The sequence below is a fragment of the Neovison vison genome, chromosome 8 (assembly GCF_020171115.1).
Source record: "Neovison vison isolate M4711 chromosome 8, ASM_NN_V1, whole genome shotgun sequence".
Lineage (NCBI taxonomy): Eukaryota > Metazoa > Chordata > Mammalia > Carnivora > Mustelidae > Neogale > Neogale vison.
In genome coordinates this window covers 92073491-92089490 of record NC_058098.1, presented here as the reverse complement: position 1 = coordinate 92089490, position 16000 = coordinate 92073491, and the positions used below count along the sequence as shown (strand labels likewise).

General features: G+C 52.9%; 1 protein-coding gene across 1 annotated transcript in view; it reads right to left on the bottom strand.

Annotated features, from left to right (window-relative positions):
* Nucleotides 1-14132, bottom strand: part of ATP6V1B1 (ATPase H+ transporting V1 subunit B1) — a 29299-nt gene extending 15167 nt beyond the window's left edge. Inside the window, exons 1-2 of the mRNA XM_044261332.1 lie at nucleotides 13891-14132; nucleotides 7902-7957 (exon numbers count right to left, since the gene is read on the bottom strand). Coding sequence (XP_044117267.1) covers nucleotides 7902-7957; nucleotides 13891-14008 — 174 coding nt within the window. The 5' untranslated portion in view covers nucleotides 14009-14132. The remainder of the gene's footprint in view (nucleotides 1-7901; nucleotides 7958-13890) is intronic.
* Nucleotides 14133-16000: the final 1868 nt, after the last annotated feature.

The window sequence follows — 16000 nt, the reverse complement described above, 5'->3', positions numbered from 1 at the left end:
AGAAAAGTCAGAGAAAGGCTGTGGGAATGTTCTAGGTTAAAGAAGGCTGCAGAGATGTGACCACTAAAGGCAAAACCTGACCTCAGGCTGGATCCTCTGCTGGAGGTCAGAAAATGCTATAAAAGATTTCCTTAGAGCAGCTGGTAAACTGGAATAGATGGTTGATCAGATAAATGCATCTGTGTAAAGTTCAGAAGTTGGTAACCACTGTTGTTATGCAAGAAAACATCCTTATTCTTTAATCCTTATTCTTTAATAAACACTGGAGTTTTGGGGGATAACTTACCCTTAAAAGATCTAGGCAAAAATTATGTGCGTGTGTGCTCGCACACACACACACACACACGTAGAGCAAAAGACAGAACAAATGGGGTAAAATGTTAACAACTGTGTATACAGACGTTCCTGGTAATATTTTTATTTTTGCGACTTTTTATAAATTTGAAATTGTTTCAAAATCACAAGTAAAATTAAAGCGTCCCAATGGAAAAGAGGCAGAATTCCCTTCATTTCGGATGATATTGTATATCCAGAAAAACCCAAGAGGCTCTCTAGTTAAAAAATAAAACCCCCAGAATTAATGAGAGACGTTGGAAGCTGTATACAAGATAAATACATAAAAATCAATCTTTTTTACCATTGTGTGTCAATATACTTTAGTTTAAAAAAAAAAAGAATCCTTTTTTCCTATTCCAGCCATAAACGGATAAGGAACTGGAGAAAAATGTTCCATCCACAATAGGGTCCAAACCCATACAATATCTGGAAATAAATTTGGCAAGAGAGGTACAAGAGAATAGTAAAATCTTGGTGAAGGACATCAAACAAGCCCTGAACAAATGGAGACAATACTGTTGTCCAAGACAGAATGACTTACTGTCATAAAAATATCAATCTTTGGGACGCCTGGGTGGCGCAGTTGGTTAAACGACTGCCTCCGGCTCAGGGCGTGATCCTGGAGTCCCGGGATCGAGTCCCACATCGGGCTCCCAGCTCCATGGGGAGTCTGCTTCGCTCTCTGACCTCCTCGCTCATTCTCTCTCTCACTGTCTCTCTCTCTCAAATAAATAAAATTAAAAAAAAAAATTAAAAAAAAATCAATCTTTTTCAAAAGTATGTAAATTATATGCATTCCCAATGGATTCTTGTTTCTTCTAGAATTTAATAAAATCATTTAAAAAATTCATTTAAGTGTCTGACAATATCCAAAAATAGTTGCGGAAAAGACCATAGTGGAGGACTTGCCTTAGCAGACGTGAAAACGTGCTCTGGGGTTGGGGGGGTGGGAGGTTGCGTGAGCCTGGTGGTGGGTATTATGGAGGGCACGTATTGCATGGAGCACTGGGTATGGTGCATAAACAGTGAATTCTGGAACACTAAAAAGAAATTTTAAAAATAAACAAAAAGTTTTAAAAAAGAAAAAAATGAAAGAAATTATCTGGGATAATTCAGAGATCGGATTTAGATCAACATGTGTTAACTTTTATTTGTATGAATTATAGTACTGTATTAGCTATTAAAAAAAAAAACAAGGGAAGCCTGGGTGGCTCAGTGGGTTAAGCCGCTGCCTTCGGCTCAGGTCGTGATCTCAGGGTCCTGGGATCGAGTCCCGCATCGGGCTCTCTGCTCGGCAGGGAGCCTGCTTCCTCCTCTCTCTCTCTCTCTGCCTGCCTCTCTGCCTACTTGTGATTTCTCTCTGACAAATAAATAAATAAAATCTTTTAAAAAAAAAAAAAAAAACGTGCTCTGAAGCTACGGAAGTCACAGGGTTAAGTGTCGGGGTGGGGTAGACGGACAGATCAGTGGGGCAGATCCGAGTCCAGAAACAGATCCCAGGTTTTAGAAGACTGTTGTAGAACAAACGGGGCACATTACTTCACAGGGAAAAATGGAATTTACTGAGTAAATGGTACCAACAGAACCGGTATCTGCTTAGAAGATACCCACATCATAAACACACGTATGTTCCAGGAATATGTAAAACTTTTACATATAAAGCTAAGATGAACAAAATACTAGAAGAGCCTTTCTTCTTCCCTTTTCTTAGCTTTTCTAGAAAAGCTGGGCAAGAGAGATGTCTTTGAGTAAGGTAAGAAATCTGGAAGCCATAAATGTAAAAATAAAGATGCTTGACCGTAGGGACTCCTGGGTGGCTCAGTGGGTTAAGCAGTTAAGCATCTGCCTTCCACCTCAGTCATGGTCCCAGAGTCCTGGGATCGAGCCCCACATCGGGGCTCTCTCTCTCTCTCCCTGCTCATGCTGTCTCTTGCGCGCGCGCTCTCCCTCTCAAATAAATAAATAAAATCTTAATTTAAAAAATGCAAACAATAAACAAGGAGCTTCCATAACTCAAAAGGCAAACCTCAATATGCAGGAAGATGTCATAGAGGAGAAAGTGAAATCCAAACAGATAAAAAGACTCTCATATATAAATTTTTAGAAAAAGACATTATTATTCTCATTGATTGGACAGGCAAAATTCCAAGACAGAACATGTTGGGGGCTGGCACAGATGCTGGAAAGTGGGTCCTCTAACACAGGGAAGACAGGAATGTGAATCCCCACAATCCTGCTGAGCTGGCAAGGTGATCCCCAAATCTTCAGTATCTATTTAAAAATCTATTTTTTAAAAATCTTATTTATTAATTTGACAGAGAGAGACACAGGGAGAGAGGGAACACAAGCAAGGGGAGTGGGAGGGGGAGAGGCAGGCTCCCTGCTGCGGAGCAGAGAGCCTATTGTGTGGCTTGATCCCAGGACCCTGAGATCATGACCTGAGATGAAGGCAGACGCCTAAGGGCTGAGCCACGCAGGTGCCCCTAAAATCTATTTTTTAAATCAACATACGTTTTGAAGCAGCAATTTCATTTTGGGGGATCTACCATACAGCAATAAAGGCACCAGTACGAAAGGGATGTGTTTAGCTGTACCATCTGTAATAGCAAAGCCTGGAAACACACCGAACGTCTGCTAATGATGAAACCACTGAGTGCATCACAGAACGTCCAGGCTCCGGGCTGCTCTCAGGAAGGACGCTACTGACACCGGGGGGGGGATCCCTGACATGTTTTTAAGAGACGGACACCAACGCAAAGCGCCAACATGCACGCTATTTGCCTCTTATCAGCAGACTCTTCACCTTGGTTGTCTCAAGAAGCTGGGGATAAAAGAGGACAGTGACGGTTAACTTGTCTTTTCTCTCACCGCTTACAAGCAGCATGTTTTTTATTTTTGGTTTATTTATTTATATATTTTTTGTAATTAAAAAGTAATTGGGGATGTTCAAGTACTGTGCGACTGGTCATCACCATCCTAACTATATTAAATCCCCCGCTCGACCTAACATAGGGACCTTAAGGGTTGGGTGGGGTGGGTGCCTCAATTTCCCAAAGGGGTGTGAGGAGGAGGGGCACCCCTGCAGGCCTGGGAGGAGCGTTTGCTGTTTTGAGGATCACTGGAGGAAGCTCCGGCTCGGGCCCCTCCTCGTCCTGCGACGCGGACGCCAGGAAAGCGACCTCGTTCTCCCCCAAACCACCCACCCCTCGGAGTGGGGCTGCTGGGAGAGCAGGGCTCGACCCGGGAGGAAGGCGCGGAGGTCGGCGGGCAGCTCCGATCCAGCGGTCTTTGGCTTGTCAACCACAAGAGGGCGCCCAAGAGCCAGGGCTGGGACGCCCCGGGACAGACGTTAACTCACGTCCTGGTTTTCCAAGGCTGTTCTGTGAGTCAGTCTCCGTCCGAGGCAGCCACCCGGCTCCTTGCCTGCTGGGATGTTAACCTCTGGAGGAAAACTGCCCGGCAGAGGGCGGGCCAAGGCGGGCCCAAAAGAAAAGAGGCCACGAGCCCGATAAATAACCAGACAGCCAAGTGATAAAAAGTCATCCCTGTTCATGTGGGTTTATGAGAGTGAGGGAGGGTGGAGGAAAGGAGAACAGAGAGGGGCGGTGTCCTGTGTGTCCCTGAGAGATGACATCCATGAAATAAGAGGAAACGAACTGTAGAGAGCAGAAAGACTGCAGTCAGACACCGGGAAGAATGGTCAGGACCATCACACCCCGTCATGGAGGGTGTGGTCTGGAATCCTCTAGGAAGAGAATATCAGGCTCCACTGTGTGTGTCTGCCTGAGTTATTTGTGGTGGGCAGGGGTGGTCACAGCCCGTTAGAACAGGGGAGGGCAGGGGGAGGATTCCAGGGTATGATGATGACCTTATACCCAAAGGAGCCCCATTTCAGAGCCTGATTCTCTCAACTCCCACTCTGGGTCCCTAGGAAGACTGGGGGAGGAGGGGATGGTTTAAGGCCACCTTCATCCTCTGCTGGGGATTCTGCTGACTTCTCAGCCATCCAGGGCTCAGGCAGAGAGGAGCTGCTGCCCATACTCCTGCACTCCTCGAAATGGGAAGTTCTTAGCAAACCTGGCAAGACTTGTTTGAGAAAGCCCTGGCCTTGAATCCTTTCCTTCTGACGATGCCCAGGGCAGTTTGGGAAAAGCCCTCTTTGGAAACTGTCTTCAGAGTTGATACACATACTTCTGAAAGCTTTTTCCTTTACAAGTTGGGAAGTAGCCACAGACATGTGTAACCAAGTCTGGTGGATAAGATGAGGCTTTCTTCAAATCTCAGTAAAGATTGGTCTGCATCAAAACACGGCAGTTGGAAGATTTCTAGAGCACTGAATCGTCTAAAGTGGTCCCCAGCCAAGCAGCAGCAGCAGCAGTACCTGGGAACTTGTCAGAAATGCAGATTCTTGGGCCTTAACCTCAGACTGCTGAATCAGAACTTTGGGTTGGGACCCAAAGAATCATTCCAAGGGATTCTCATGCATGGTCAAGTTCAAAAACCACTGCTCTAGTAAAATATCTCTAATGAAACCCAGGCAGGTGGCTGTCCGCTAACCTGGCTCCTCTTTAAGGCTTGCACAACCTGTGTGTGAGTGTTTGAGATCAGGGCTGGGAGTGTGGATGTTTAGTAATCTGGGGAGGGAGGCGCTTTTTAAAGTCTACACTCAGGGGTTTAGCCTTTAGGATTTTTTAGTTTCCACTCAGACCTCCAAAAATCAGATGAAAACTGTGGAAGCTAACTCTAGTAAAATGCACAGGCACATGGATACACGACTTCAAAGGTTTGGGTACAATTTCAAGGCCCTTATTCCCTGGGCTGAGAACAAAATTCTTCCCCCAACAAGCATTTTTCCTTTTGAGAAAGATGGAAGCCTAAGTGTCATCGAAGGTGTGGCTCGATTTGGGCAGCAGGTGGCGCTACAGAGGAGGAATTGTGGCATTTTGCCCAAGCAAATGGGAAGGGGGAAGGGGGTGCAGAACCCAAAGGGGTACATAAAGCTGTCTTCTCCATCTCCTGAACTTATGAGACTATATACAACTGCTTCTTTTTCTTCCCTCTGCAAGTCCAGGGTCCTCTGGGTGTCTCCATCACCCACTTACTCTGTTCTAAGAGTTACAGATGCATGTAACAGTCACAGAGTCACAGGTCTGGGGATCTATCTCGTTTCCTAGTCTAGCCCCATTTAACGGTCGGGAGAGCGGATGGCTGTGCAGGTACTGACTCTCCGTACCATGCGAGGGGGCAGCAGATGGCACCAACTGCCTAATCAGGCGGATCAGCATTTCTGCCTCCCAGGCAGAGCTAGGGCTACCGTTCTCAAGGAGGAATAATAAAAATAACATTTATCTGATTTGATCCTCACAACAACTCTCTGACCATTTACTAGATGAGGAAACCACCATTCACAAGCCGAAACAGATGCTTCTGAAACTTCAGGGAGCATCACATCACCCTGAAGGACTTTTAGAGACTGATTTCTGCATCCCACCCCCCACCTCAGAGTTTCTGATCCTGTCAGTCTGGGGTAGGAGCCTGAGAATCCATATTTCTTTCTTTCTTTTTTAATATTATTTATTTATTTATTTGGCAGACAGAGATTACAAGTAGGCAGAGAGGCAGGCAGAGAGAGAGGGAGAAGCAGGCTCCCTGCTGAGCAGAGAGCCTGATACGGGGCTGGATCCCAGGACCCTGGAATCATGACCTGAGCCAAAGGCAGAGGCTTTAACCCACTGAGCCACCCAGGTGCCCCTAGAATCTGTATTTCTAACAAGTCCTCAGGTAGTACTGATGCTGCTGATCTTGAATTGACAGGTAGCTAGTAGGAAGGGTGGGCTAGAGAGTCTGAGTCAGACTGTGGGGGGGGCACCCCACCGTCACATGCACACACATAAGCACTCCATCACACCCCCTCCCACAGCCTCCCCAAGGTTAGTGGGTCAAACGGGAAGGTCTGAAAACCAAAAACCAAAAACCAAAAAACAGAGAGGTCTGTATGAACTCGGAATCCGGTTTCCGGGAATGAGAGGGTCTAACACTTACTCGTTCATGCCTCTCATTCATGTACTCACCCTTCCTTTGAGCAAACTGAGCACCCGCAATGGACTGGGTGCAGGGTGGGGCTCCAGGGACTTAGGAGTAATGTGCAATGGGAGGGACACTGTGGAGGCAGTGAGGGGACATGTGGCCAGGTGGTGCTCAAATGGCTTGACAGAACTGCCCAGGGGACAGTACGAAGAGGGAGGGAAGGGACAGGCTCATTGCCTGGGGACCTGGGCGAGACATCTAGAAGTGACCTCTCAGCCAGTGCTAGGGGTGAGTCAGAGGAAGGTATGGGGGAAAGGTAGCTGGAGAGGCAGAGGGAAGATATGAGCAAAGGCCTGGAGACATCAAATGGCAGCTCCATGCAGAGAGGAGGGGATGTGGCATGAGAGCGGAGCGGTGTGCAGGAGCCCTGACAGAAAGTAGGGCCTGTAAGGTGAAGGCACTGGGAGTTCTAGAGGAGTCTGAAGCAGGGAAATGAAGGGGTTCAGGCTGCAGGGGGAAACATGGGGGACAGGAGGGCCCCACGCTGGGGGCCCAGAGGCCATGGCCAAATCAGGGAGCACTGGGGTGGGAGACTGCTCGCAGATCATTGGCAATGAGGGACTGGGGTCCAGGAAAGGATGACTCCAGGGTGGCACCAGTTTCCCAGTCTGGGGTGGGTGACACGCAGTGGGAGCCTGGGAGGTGGAACTGTTTGGTGGAAAGGGGACAGCAGAGTGATCTCATACCTTGACAGGGCCCTTGATGGCTTAAGAATCCCCAACCCCCGGGCACCTGGGTGACTCAGTTAGTTAAGTGTCTGCCTTTGGCTCAGGTCATGCTCCCAGGGTCCTGGGATCAAGCCCCATATCGGGCTCCCTGCTTGGCAGGGAGCCTGCTTCTCCCGCTCCTGCTTCCCCCTAGCTTGTGTTTCCTCTCTCACTATCTCCCTCTGTCGTAAATAAATAAAATCTTAAAATAAATAAATAAAATCTTAATAAATAAATTAAATAAATAAATAAATAAAATCTTAAAAAAAAAAAAAAAAAGAATCCCCAACCCCAGATTCAAAACGCTGTCAGTCTCTGCCAGGGTCTTGCCATTCCCCGGGGGACACAAAGGAGCCAACATCCCATTTCCTTCCGGGAGACCCACTTTATGTCCCACCCACAGCACAGCTGGTTCCCAGGCTGAGATATTCCAAAAGCCTCTGAAAACCTTGAGCTCTGGAAAAGAGTTAGCTGGCATTGCCTCTCTGCCTTCTGTTCCTTTGAAAGGATGCAGCTGATGGAAGTAAGGTCAACACAACCATCACACTGCCAAAGGAAGAGGCACGACAGCCTAGCTCCTTGGCGGTAGGTGTGGGCCCCTGAAGGCCCAGAGTGGGAATGGGGGTGCACTGAAAATGCAGGAAGGGAAACCAGGGTGGCTGGGGAGAGAGCTGGGGAGGAAGAATGTGGGGACGAGTGACAGGGAATTAGAAGGGACAAGGGGGCCCATAGGATTTGGCCTTGAGGCCTGGGAAGAAGTAGAAGTCTTACCTTGACCTGGTCCAGCACCACCAGGGGCCCATTGACGCTGCACACAGTCCTGTAGGCTGGGGGGAGGGGTGGAGGTGGGTGAGGGTCTCACACCCAGACACACACACACACACACACACACAGAGGCATCCTCTGCTTTCCCTCCCTGTGCGCACCACCCCCACCTCCTTCCCAGTCTGGGCTGTCAGGGTCATTAGCTGTGACAGGGCCAGCCACCATTGCTGTAAGGGTCATGCCCCTGCCCGCAGGGCCCCCCGCTGGCTTGGACACCTGCAGGAGGCTGGGGGAGGGCCAGGGCAAGGGCAGAGGCCCCTCAGAGTCCTCTCCTCCCCCTCAGCCATCCAGAAGTCTTTCTTATCTTGAGGCTGCTTCCCCTCCAGCCTCAGCCCCCATCCTACCCACCCCCTCATCTCTGACCCACAGCATTTTCCAAAAGCTTCTGGCCCGCAGCTAGAGAGGACGAATGAATTGCCCTCTGTGGCCCTCTGGGATCACTCGACACTGACTGAGCACTGTGCCTGCGCGCCTGCGCGCACGTGCACCTGTACGCCCGTGCACCTGTGCGCCTGCGTGGGGGTGGTGGGGGCTGGTGCAGGCACTGATGAGAAAAATCACCCAGGGTCCCTGCCTTGTCATGAGGCCTTGCCAGGGAGGGTCCTGGACAACCTGGGCTCCGTGGGTGCCTGTGGGGGAGGGGAAAGAATGACAAGGAAAGAGGAAGAAGAGGAACATCCCAGTTCTAGTGGCTGGAGAAAACCAAAAATGGGGACATGAGCTCAGCTTACAGGGAGCCTCTAACTCCAGTGTTGGGGACCCCAATAGGAGAGCCATGGACAGCCAGACAGGAAGCCTATCTCGCTTCTGCTGGAGGCTAGCTGGGAACCCCTGGGGTTCTCCCTCACCCATGACCCTGGGATATACATCTCTTCCCTGTGAAGCACCAGTGGGACAGCTGAGATGAGGGACCCTGGCGAGGCAGGATGGTCAGAGTGTCTGTAAGTTCACGGGAGCACTCACAGTTTGGAAGAACCCTGTTCTAGTCCTCTTCTCAAAAGGGGAGGAGAATGGAGGTGAAAAACCTATTCCAGGGTCACCCAGCATGCTCGTGCCAGGGCTGGGATCCCAGTCTGTGCTTCCCATCAGACCACACTGGCTCCCAGCCACTTGCCCTCATGCTTCCGTGCAAGCCCGGTGCCAAGTCACCAAGTCACCCCACACCAAGAGAAACTCAATGCCCCCAGCTCAAGCCCTCCCCAGTCTGGGGCTCAGTGGTCACACTGGGACTTGGGCTAGGGAGACCAGCTGGCCAAGGCTCTTCTGAGCTTAGAGACTGCTAGGAAAACTCAAGAACAGGAGGGCACGAGAAGACCCTTTCTTTTGGGTTTGGCCCTGGAGTGGCAGGAACTCCTTCAGCTTCCTCTGGAAAAGGGGAGAAAGGATCCAACCTTCCCTCTTAGACCCACCTTTCCTGGCCCCAGGGTCCAGGCTCCAGGATGACTGCTGTCTAGGGGAAATGGCCAATGCCTCCTCCTCTGTTGGCCCTCCCATCAAGCAAGCTCTGGTATCTCCCATCTTACTTTTTAAAAAAGATCTTATTTATTTGAGAGAGACTGAGCAAGCAGCAGAGCACATGAGCAGGGGGAGAAGTAGAAGGAGAGAGAGAAGCAGACTCCCCTAGAGGCAGGAAGCCCAAGTCGTGACTCAATACCAGGACTGTGGGATCATGCTTGGAGCCCAAGGCAGATGCTTTTAACGGACAGAGCCACCCAGGTGCCCCTGGAATCTCCTATCTCAAGACCCACTGCCTCGGCCTCAGTCCCTGCACTGCTGGGTGACCCTCACAGCCCAACTTCTGGCTCCATTGCTGACTTCCTTCGCCCACCTTCCTCCCTCCCCCTGCATTATCCTGTGAGGCTTCTCTCTAGGCCACCCCAAGGGACCAGGCAGAGCAGACCAGAGCCTGATTTTAGAAAGCCCTGGGAAGAGCTGGCCTCCCGCTGGCCCTATAGCGAAAATACCAGATGGGCCCAAAGGGCTGAGATGGCTGAAGCAACTTGCAGAGTGGGTGGGCTGGGGTGGGGAGGGGCTCAAGGTCCACAAAGCCCTAGGGAACTCGTTCCAATTCTGCCTCTGAGTCTAGTCTTTCAACTTCCTCCCTTCCATTTCACAGCTTCTTTCTGGGAAACCAGTCTGGTGGAAATCCCCACAGAGCTACCTCGGGGAGGGCACCTGAGGTGGGGGGAGCAGTGGTGAGCAGCTGGGAGCAAGCAGCTCCGAGGGCCCTTGGGTTGGGTGCCCCGTGTGTTGTCTGTAAGCCCCCAGCTCATCCCACCAGCCTCGGCCATAAACCAGCTTTCTGGGTTTCCAGAGGCACTGGTCTTGCGCTCTCTCGGGGTTTCTAAATGCTTGCTAGGTGAGTCCACCCTCCACAGGCTGGGCCCTTTGGCTGCAGAAAAGCCACTCTGGCTGTTCGTGGCTTTTCATATCCCACAACATCCAGCCCCTGACTTAGTTCTACAGCCCCCTGGCTCTGCTTCCCACTGAAGTCCCACAGCCCTCAGGGGACACCCTGGATAGAGGGCGTCCTCTTCTCTCCAGCCTGTGGTCCTTAATGAGATGGGTCATGTCTCTGCCCTCAGACCAGAGCTCTGTTGCCTCCCAGGTCAGACTGGACCTATCTTTCCTTAGAGGCTGTCTAGTCTGGACACAGCCAAGGTGGGGGCTGGGCCAAAGGTGTCCTTGATAGAAGCTGGGTTTTTTGTGTGTCCCCACTCCCAGCTGATTGTGGACCACAGAAGCCCAGAGGTTGGCTAATTTCTCCTGTGGCACTGCCCCCAGCCTTGGCACCTACTTCTCAACCTTGGTAAAGTGCAGGGGGGTGGGTAGAGGCAGAGGGCTGGCCCGGAAGACCTCTGAGGGGCACTCCCTCAATAAGCTTCCTGAGACTGCAGAAACTCCCTCCCTCGGCTCTTCCCCTCCCCTTCTCCATTGTCCTAGCTGACACTTCGGGTAGCACTTAGGGCCACAGGCTTGGAGCCCCTCCTTGCCCCCATCTCCCCTCAGCCTTCCCGGCCTTCCCGGTCAAAGGCTCAGCGGGGCTCCGTGCAGCCCACTAATTAGGGCCAGCCCAGCCACACCTGCAGCGTCCTGGGAGAGGGCTGAGCCAGTCGCCCAGGCGTGAGGCTGGGGTGGGGGCAAGCCCAGGGCAGCAGGTCCCGCACCTCCTCCCTGATCCCCTCCTGAGGGATTAGCAGAGGGAGGGCAAGGGGCTGGAAGCCCAGGCTTCTTAGAATCAGTCCAGGACCAGCCGGGTGGAACTTTCAGTGTGACCTCTCTGGCCTTTCCGTTGAGGAAACTGAGTCAGGCGGCAAAGCTGGAGGTTTGGCACTCCAGCCTCTGGGTGATCTGACCCGGCTCTACCCCTCCAGCTGGGCTGACAGCCTGTGGGTCCAAGCTTTGCTCCTGCGGCATCCTGCCCCCCTGCTTCCCCCCACTCCCCCAGGCCCTGCCTAGCATCTTCTGTCCCATGCAACAGGAAAAAAATCCATGCCACCTCCTCCCCTTGGGGAAAGAGCTCTAACTCTCAGGGAGGCAAATGGTCCCTTCTGAACCAGGGCACATATTGTTGGGATTCCCTTCCCATTCAAGTCTACCCTGCCCCCACCTTTCTGGCTCATTTCCTCAGCCACTGCAGTGGAATCACCCTTAAGGCCTCGGGCCTGTTGGTCCTTCTCCTCCTCCAGGAAGCCTTCTCTTGGACTCACCCAACCCATGGCTGAGGAAGCCCTGAGGCTGGAAGCCAGTTGCTCCATCCCTGTCCTTCTGTTCCCCCACCTTTCCTCCTAGGCTCCTTCTATCTTTACATGAAGTTCTTACTGCCCAGAAATCCAGAGTCCTCGGGGGTCAGAGGCCAGGCTGGGGGAGATGGGCAGAGAGACACAGGAGACCTGCCTCAGCGACCTGAGCGCACAGCTATAGTTCTACACAAGCCCTCTCCCCCCCACACACCCTCCTCCTCCAAGCCCCCTCCACAACCTTCAGGCAGGAAACCCCTCAGGCCCCAGAGGAGAAGGGGGATGGGAATTGGAGAAAGCTGTGGTCACAGAAGCACACTCAGGAATCAGATCTGATCCTGGGTTGGGGAGGCTGTCGGTGAGGCAGGGGCTGCCCCCTATGAGGACACTGGAGTGCAGCCTTTGTCACCTCAGGAACAGTGCAGGAACAACTTTAATGCTGGTGGGGAGAAGAGCTGGTGGGGTGGAGGGTGGAGGGGCTCCCCCTCAGCAGAACCTTGTCTCCAGGTCAGCTGTTGGTTGTGACACATTCACCTGGGTGGGGGCCCCGTGAAGGTACACACAAACAGACACCGAGGGTGCTGCCACCCCTGGGTCCCAGCCTGGGTCACATCTCCTGGGTGTTTCTCTGTACCAGGCCTTGTTGACTCTAAATAAGGTGCGAGCCTGAGGGAACCGGCTGGAGGGGGCTCTGGGGTGAGGTGGCACCTGTCAGGGTCCCTGGGAAGGCACCCTGCAAGGAAGGGTATTTGAGGGAGAAGCTCAGATCTCCACCAGGCCTGGGCTCAGGACCCAAGTGGGGGGGCCGGCTGGGGTATTTCCAGGCCTTCATGACCCCTGCTTTGCCCCAGGGGGGATCTAGGCCTCAGCGCTTCCTGCGCTTCCCGGGTGCCTCCACAGGGCCCGGCCTGCAGGGCCTCCTTGCTAAATCTGGCCCGGCTCATTTTCTCCTCCGCAGGAATGTGCTCCACCCCTCAATGCCTGCCTCAGGCCCTTGGAGGTGCCTGCACACCCCCTGCTGTGTTCCTCTGCATGGGGCCTAACCACACTGCACTTGGTCTGTTCTGGGTGGCTGCCAGCCCCATTCAACTCAGACCTGGCTCTCTAGGCTGCCCCATCGGTCGGCTCCTCCCCCTGCGGCCTGGGTAACAGCAGACAGAGGGCGGGAGGCTGTGCAGGGTCAGCTTCTCTGTTCACATGCCCTGGCCCTGGCGGGAGCCTCCGGCTCTCCGTGGCCGTCCTGACCAGGCCGGTTTATGCCAGTGAGCTGGGCTGTCTGAGAACCTGAGAATTGGAGAATGACCTTGGCAAGGAGAGATGCAGCCGGTACCCCCATTGGTCCTCAGAGCCTTACTGGTTTCTGTCCCCCAGATATCTGGACACACCTAGGGGTGGCCCCCTCTGAGTCCTGCAAGGGCATACACTGGGCTGTCCCTACACAGACATTCGACATCACCTGCCCACGTACCCACATTCTCCCCATGAGCACGCACACGCGTGCGCGGACCCACACGTTCGCGCTGAACCCACAAGCGTGCACACACACTGTCCCACATTTCCTCACTCTGATCACACCCATCTGCAAGTGGTCACACACATATTTATGCCCATCCCTACCTAAGTGAAGGTGGGAGCACACACATACCCAGGCACGCGCCTTGCCCTGGGTTAGACACACAGACACCTTCCCCAAAATGCACGCATGACATGTACCTGCAGACACAACACGCAGTGGCACGTATGTCCCCACCGCAAGAAAGCACACACAGCCTGCCCTGCCACACACATTCCCTGAGAACACCTGATGGTACATTTCCTTGTGCTGAATGTCCTGGTGCACACGCACAACCCCCCCCCCAACACACACCGATTCACACGAAGCATGTATCACAAATACACACTCTTGGGGCAGTAGGGAGCTCTCTCTGGACTTGGGGTCTCAGTACAGGGTAAGGGAGATGACTGAGAGGTTCCTACAAGGTTCCTGCCTTCTCCTGTTGAGTAGCCTGGGCTGGGGACCCCATCCCCCAGCTGCAGAGATGGCCCCTTGTCCGGGGCAGCCCATGGTGTCACTCTGTTGGACCGAGAGCCCCCTAGATCTTCCTCCGCCTCAGATCCTTCTCTTTCCCTGAGCCTAAGAAGCAGAACCACCCAGCAGCGCCCACCCGCACCCCCCCTGAGGGGATTGTACTCACTGACACGGGGGTGGGTGATGTAGTTTCTGGTGACCGCTTGCATGTGTTCTCGGGCTGTGCCCAGGTCACAGCCACTGCCGGGGACTCCCCCGGGCCTACTGTCTACCTTCATGGCCATGGCGAGGCGGCAGGTTGGGAGCTGAGGACAGAAGCCTGCTGTGGCGAATGCAACACTTGAGGCCCAGCTGGAGCTGGAGGAGCTGGAGAGGGCGGCTCAGACCGCCCCAGAGGCCACCCCTCCCCTCACCAGTCCCCTCCTCCCGGAGTTGACTGTAAACAGGGAAACCGGCCTCTGGTCCAGAAGCTCTTCCGGATCTGGGAGGGGACCTAAGCCAATGGCCAGCAGCAGCTGCCAGGAGGGTAGCAGTGCAGGGGTATGGCTGGCCCTCTAACCTCTGAATCTGGGTGTTCGTTTGCCCCCAGTCTGTGGCCAGTGTGAACTCAGCTCTTCCCCTTGCTCCAGACCACATCTCCTCCTGGGCTCCACACCACATGCACTTTCTGGCAGGCTGCTCTCTCCCCACGTCTCTTCCTCACTGTCTCCCCATTCTTGTGCCAGCTTCAGGGCCACCTCCTACAGGAAGCCTTCCCTGCGTTCACCACTCATCTGGTGTCTTTCCTTTGTCATGCCCTTTTGGAGAATTGTCTCTTATCACTGCCCCTAGACTCTGAGCCTCCAGAGAGCTGAGTTTGTGTCTCCTCCATCAGACTTGGGTCTCTTTAAGTCTTTCTGTCTCATAATACTGAGAGCTTTCTGGGAGCCGGGGCAAGTCTCCCTCCATTCATTCCTAGGACTGTCTCACCTTTTTATATTTCACCTGCCCAGTGTCATGCCACAGACCTATCCTGACATTTTTCAGCTCAGAGCAGAACGTACAAATGGAGGAATCCTCCTGGTATCTAGTGGCTTAAAGAGTCATGGGGTCACAGGTCTGCTGGACAAGTCAAGGTGGGCATGAGGTAGTGGCTCAACCCACTGAACCGAAGGTTTGCCCTGGTCACTCCCATGTTTCATTCCAGACTCAGGATGTCCAGCCGGCAAACTATACCGCCAACACAGAGGGAAGGGAGGAAGTTCGGTTGTCTGGGGACCCCTGTCCGGGTGACTCAGGCCAGCCAATCCGAGACCAAAATATGTCTTCCCCAGAGCAGACTGGGGCGGACCATGCTTGGCTTTTCTTCCCCAAAGGTTAAAATCTCACCTCCAACCTCTGGCCTGAGGACCCACTTCGGGTCCCTGGTCCTTCTCTCAGTATTTCCATTCTTTCAACGGGGGTATGTGTGTACTTTGCAGAAGGGACCTTTGTGGTCATTGGCAAAGTCCTGCACCCGGACTGCAGTGTGGTAGTTCCACACATCTCACCTAGGGGATACAATGACAGGGAACCACGCCCACACAGTACCCACATCCATTTCCTGCTCCCAACAGCAAACTTCACTTATGGAAAATGCAACTACTGGGGGACACAGGGCGAAGGGTACAAAGATTTCTTTGCAACCTGCTATAAATCCACAGCCACTGCCAAACAAAAAGTTAAACACAAGCATCTTACTTGAACAAAAAGACCGTGGTGACCGTGGGGGTGGTGACCGTGGGGGTCGTGCACTCTGGGGCACGTGGGATCTTGCCTGGTTTTACCCTGTCTAACACTCTGGATCCTGATCCCGCCTTTCACTGTTTACCCCTCTTGGGGACTTAACATTTCCACCTCTTCGGTATTTCTGCTTCAAGGAGGAGCTTACAAAGAGCAATGTTTAACCAACCAATGCATCAGTGTTGTCACCTCGGGCTTTGCAATGCCCAGGTGGGAGCTCTAACTGGGAGTAGGCCTGAGGTGCCTGTCATCCCACATGTGTGATACCTGATCCTCCCCTTAACTGTGAACATGGGTCTAGCTTCCACTCCCCCCCCCCACTAGAGTTCCCCAGGCTCAGCCCATTCTTCTTCCCAGTGAGAAGGAAAGAAGGGATTGAGGGCAGCGGTGGTGCTGTGGGGGCTCCGTTTCCCTTCTTGTCATTGTTTTCCTTTTATTTCCGTGAGAGGCACACACACGCACACTGCACTCACACACACAAGCTGCGGGACCAAGGCGTTCCGGTGGACAGTCTC